The sequence below is a fragment of the Sitodiplosis mosellana genome, unplaced genomic scaffold (genome assembly GCF_009176505.1).
Source record: "Sitodiplosis mosellana isolate CC-2019 unplaced genomic scaffold, AAFC_SMos_1.0 Smas_scaffold_912, whole genome shotgun sequence".
NCBI lineage: Eukaryota > Metazoa > Arthropoda > Insecta > Diptera > Cecidomyiidae > Sitodiplosis > Sitodiplosis mosellana.
Genome location: NW_022596154.1, coordinates 1 through 1,994, shown reverse-complemented (window position 1 = coordinate 1,994; position 1,994 = coordinate 1). Strand labels below are relative to the sequence as shown.

At 39.5% G+C, this 1,994-nt stretch overlaps 1 protein-coding gene across 1 annotated transcript; it reads right to left on the bottom strand.

The window, feature by feature from the left end:
- Nucleotides 1-641: 641 nt before the first annotated feature.
- On the bottom strand, nt 642-1,301 carry LOC129570993 (uncharacterized; the record flags this gene model as incomplete). Its single annotated transcript, XM_055450727.1, has 1 exon — nt 642-1,301. A coding segment is annotated over exon 1 (660 nt), but the record flags the coding sequence as incomplete, so codon positions are not given.
- Nucleotides 1,302-1,994: the final 693 nt, after the last annotated feature.

The following is a 1,994-nucleotide window of genomic DNA, read 5'->3' as shown; positions in this document are numbered from 1 at the left end:
CATGTAAACTTCTTTCCATCATCGATGCTTCGTTGAGAAATGATTTCATGTTTACATAAACAATCGAGTTCCAATTGGTGTAACTGAACTTTGCATGCGAAATTTGTTCGAAAAACAAACCCGGCGAGGTGTCAAATTTATTCAATTTGAACGGAACGATTTGATTTGGGTGAGCAATGAGCATTCACTTGAATCACAAAAATTGCAAGCAATGCCGTTATTATCGGAATGACATTAAATGTTTGTTTTGCCGGTTTGGATTTTGTAACCCGTGCTTTACTCGCTGTTTCAGTTTTTGCAATGTGTGCTTAAATTGTTGCCCGGGTCTCCGCATCGTATTCAATCGGCAACGGAGCGATTTTGGTTATTGGTCGAGTGAAAGTGTTATTGCGCATTTTAAGTGTTACCACTCTCGTGAGTGCGTCATGACCCTTGTGCACGTCGATTACGCGCGCCATTGGCCAAGAGCATGGTGGTGAATTCTCATCTTTTACCAAAACTAATTCATTCAATTTTGGCTCTTCTTTTTTCGTAAACCATTTTGATTTGGTTTGCAATTCATTTAGATATTCCGTTTGAAATTTTTTCCAAATGTTTTGACTCATTTTTTGCACCAATTGCCAACGTGAAAGCCAGTTTACGTTCGTTTCGATGTAGCTTTCGTCGGGTGGTGCCAGTAACGGTGCCCCAATCAAGAAATGTCCAGGTGTTGGGCAATCGATGTCATCAGGGTCAGTAGATAGTGCACAAAGTGGTCTTGAATTTGCACATGCTTCCACCTGATACAATAATGTGGACAATTCTTCAAATGTTAGCGCAGTTTTTCCGATTGTTTTTATTAAATGAGTCTTTGCAACTTTCACACCAGCCTCGGCGAGGCCATTGAAATGAGGCGCACCAGCGGGTGAGAAATGCCAAGAAATGCCTTGCTTTGAAAGTTCATCGCAGATTGTTTTGAACTCTTCTTTTTCGATTTCAAATAAATCGCTTAGATCTTTATTCGCTTTTACAAAATTTGTGCCATTGTCACTGTTGAAGCTCTTGATCATTCCACGACGCGCTACCAATCTGCGAACGGCAGCTATGAACGCATCGGCTGTTAAATCTGATACTAGTTCGATATGAAGTGCCTTTGTAGCCATACAGACAAATATTGAAATGTAAGCCTTAGAAATTTTACCAGCCCTACCTTTTGCCGTTTTGTATGGAATTGCACCGGTGTAGTCTATTGCTACGTTGGTGAATGGCTTTTCAACAATGTTTACGCGATTGGCTGGCCAATCTGCCATTAATTGTGACATGGTTTTTTGTCTTTGTTTGAAGCAAGGAATACAACGATGCAAAATTTTCTTTATTTCTGTTTGTGCATTCACAATCCAAAACTGCTGTTTGATGATTGCTTCAGTGGCTTTCGCTCCACCGTGCATGCATAATAAATGAAAATGACGAATTATTAAAGTTGTTACGCTATTGTTTTTTGGTATTAAGATTTGATGTTTTCGTCCAAACACCAAATCCGAATTTCGTAGTCTGCCACCTACGCGCAGAATGTTATTTTCATCTAAGAATGGGCTTAGTTTCAGAATGTTACTTGAAAAATTTACTGATCTTTTCTTCATTAATTCACTTATTTCGACACCAAATGCCTCCCGTTGAATGATTTTTATTATTGCTGTTTCCGCTAAATTTAGATCATCAGCCGAAATCGGAGACAATGCTTTGGGCCCCTGTTTTGCTTTGCATAACGATGCAAAACGAAAACAGTATGCGATTATTCGTTTCATTTTGTTGAACGACGAGACTTCAGGAAGAATTTGTTCGTTTGAAATTGGAGAGATTTCTACACTTAATGCGAGTGATTCAATTATTGGGCCAACGTTATTTAAATGACTTGCATTGTTTGCATAGTAATTGTTTTCACGCAAAAACTGTGGGCCATTCCACCACATTTCATGTCTCAGCAATTCCGATGGCAACATGCCGCGTGAAGCGCA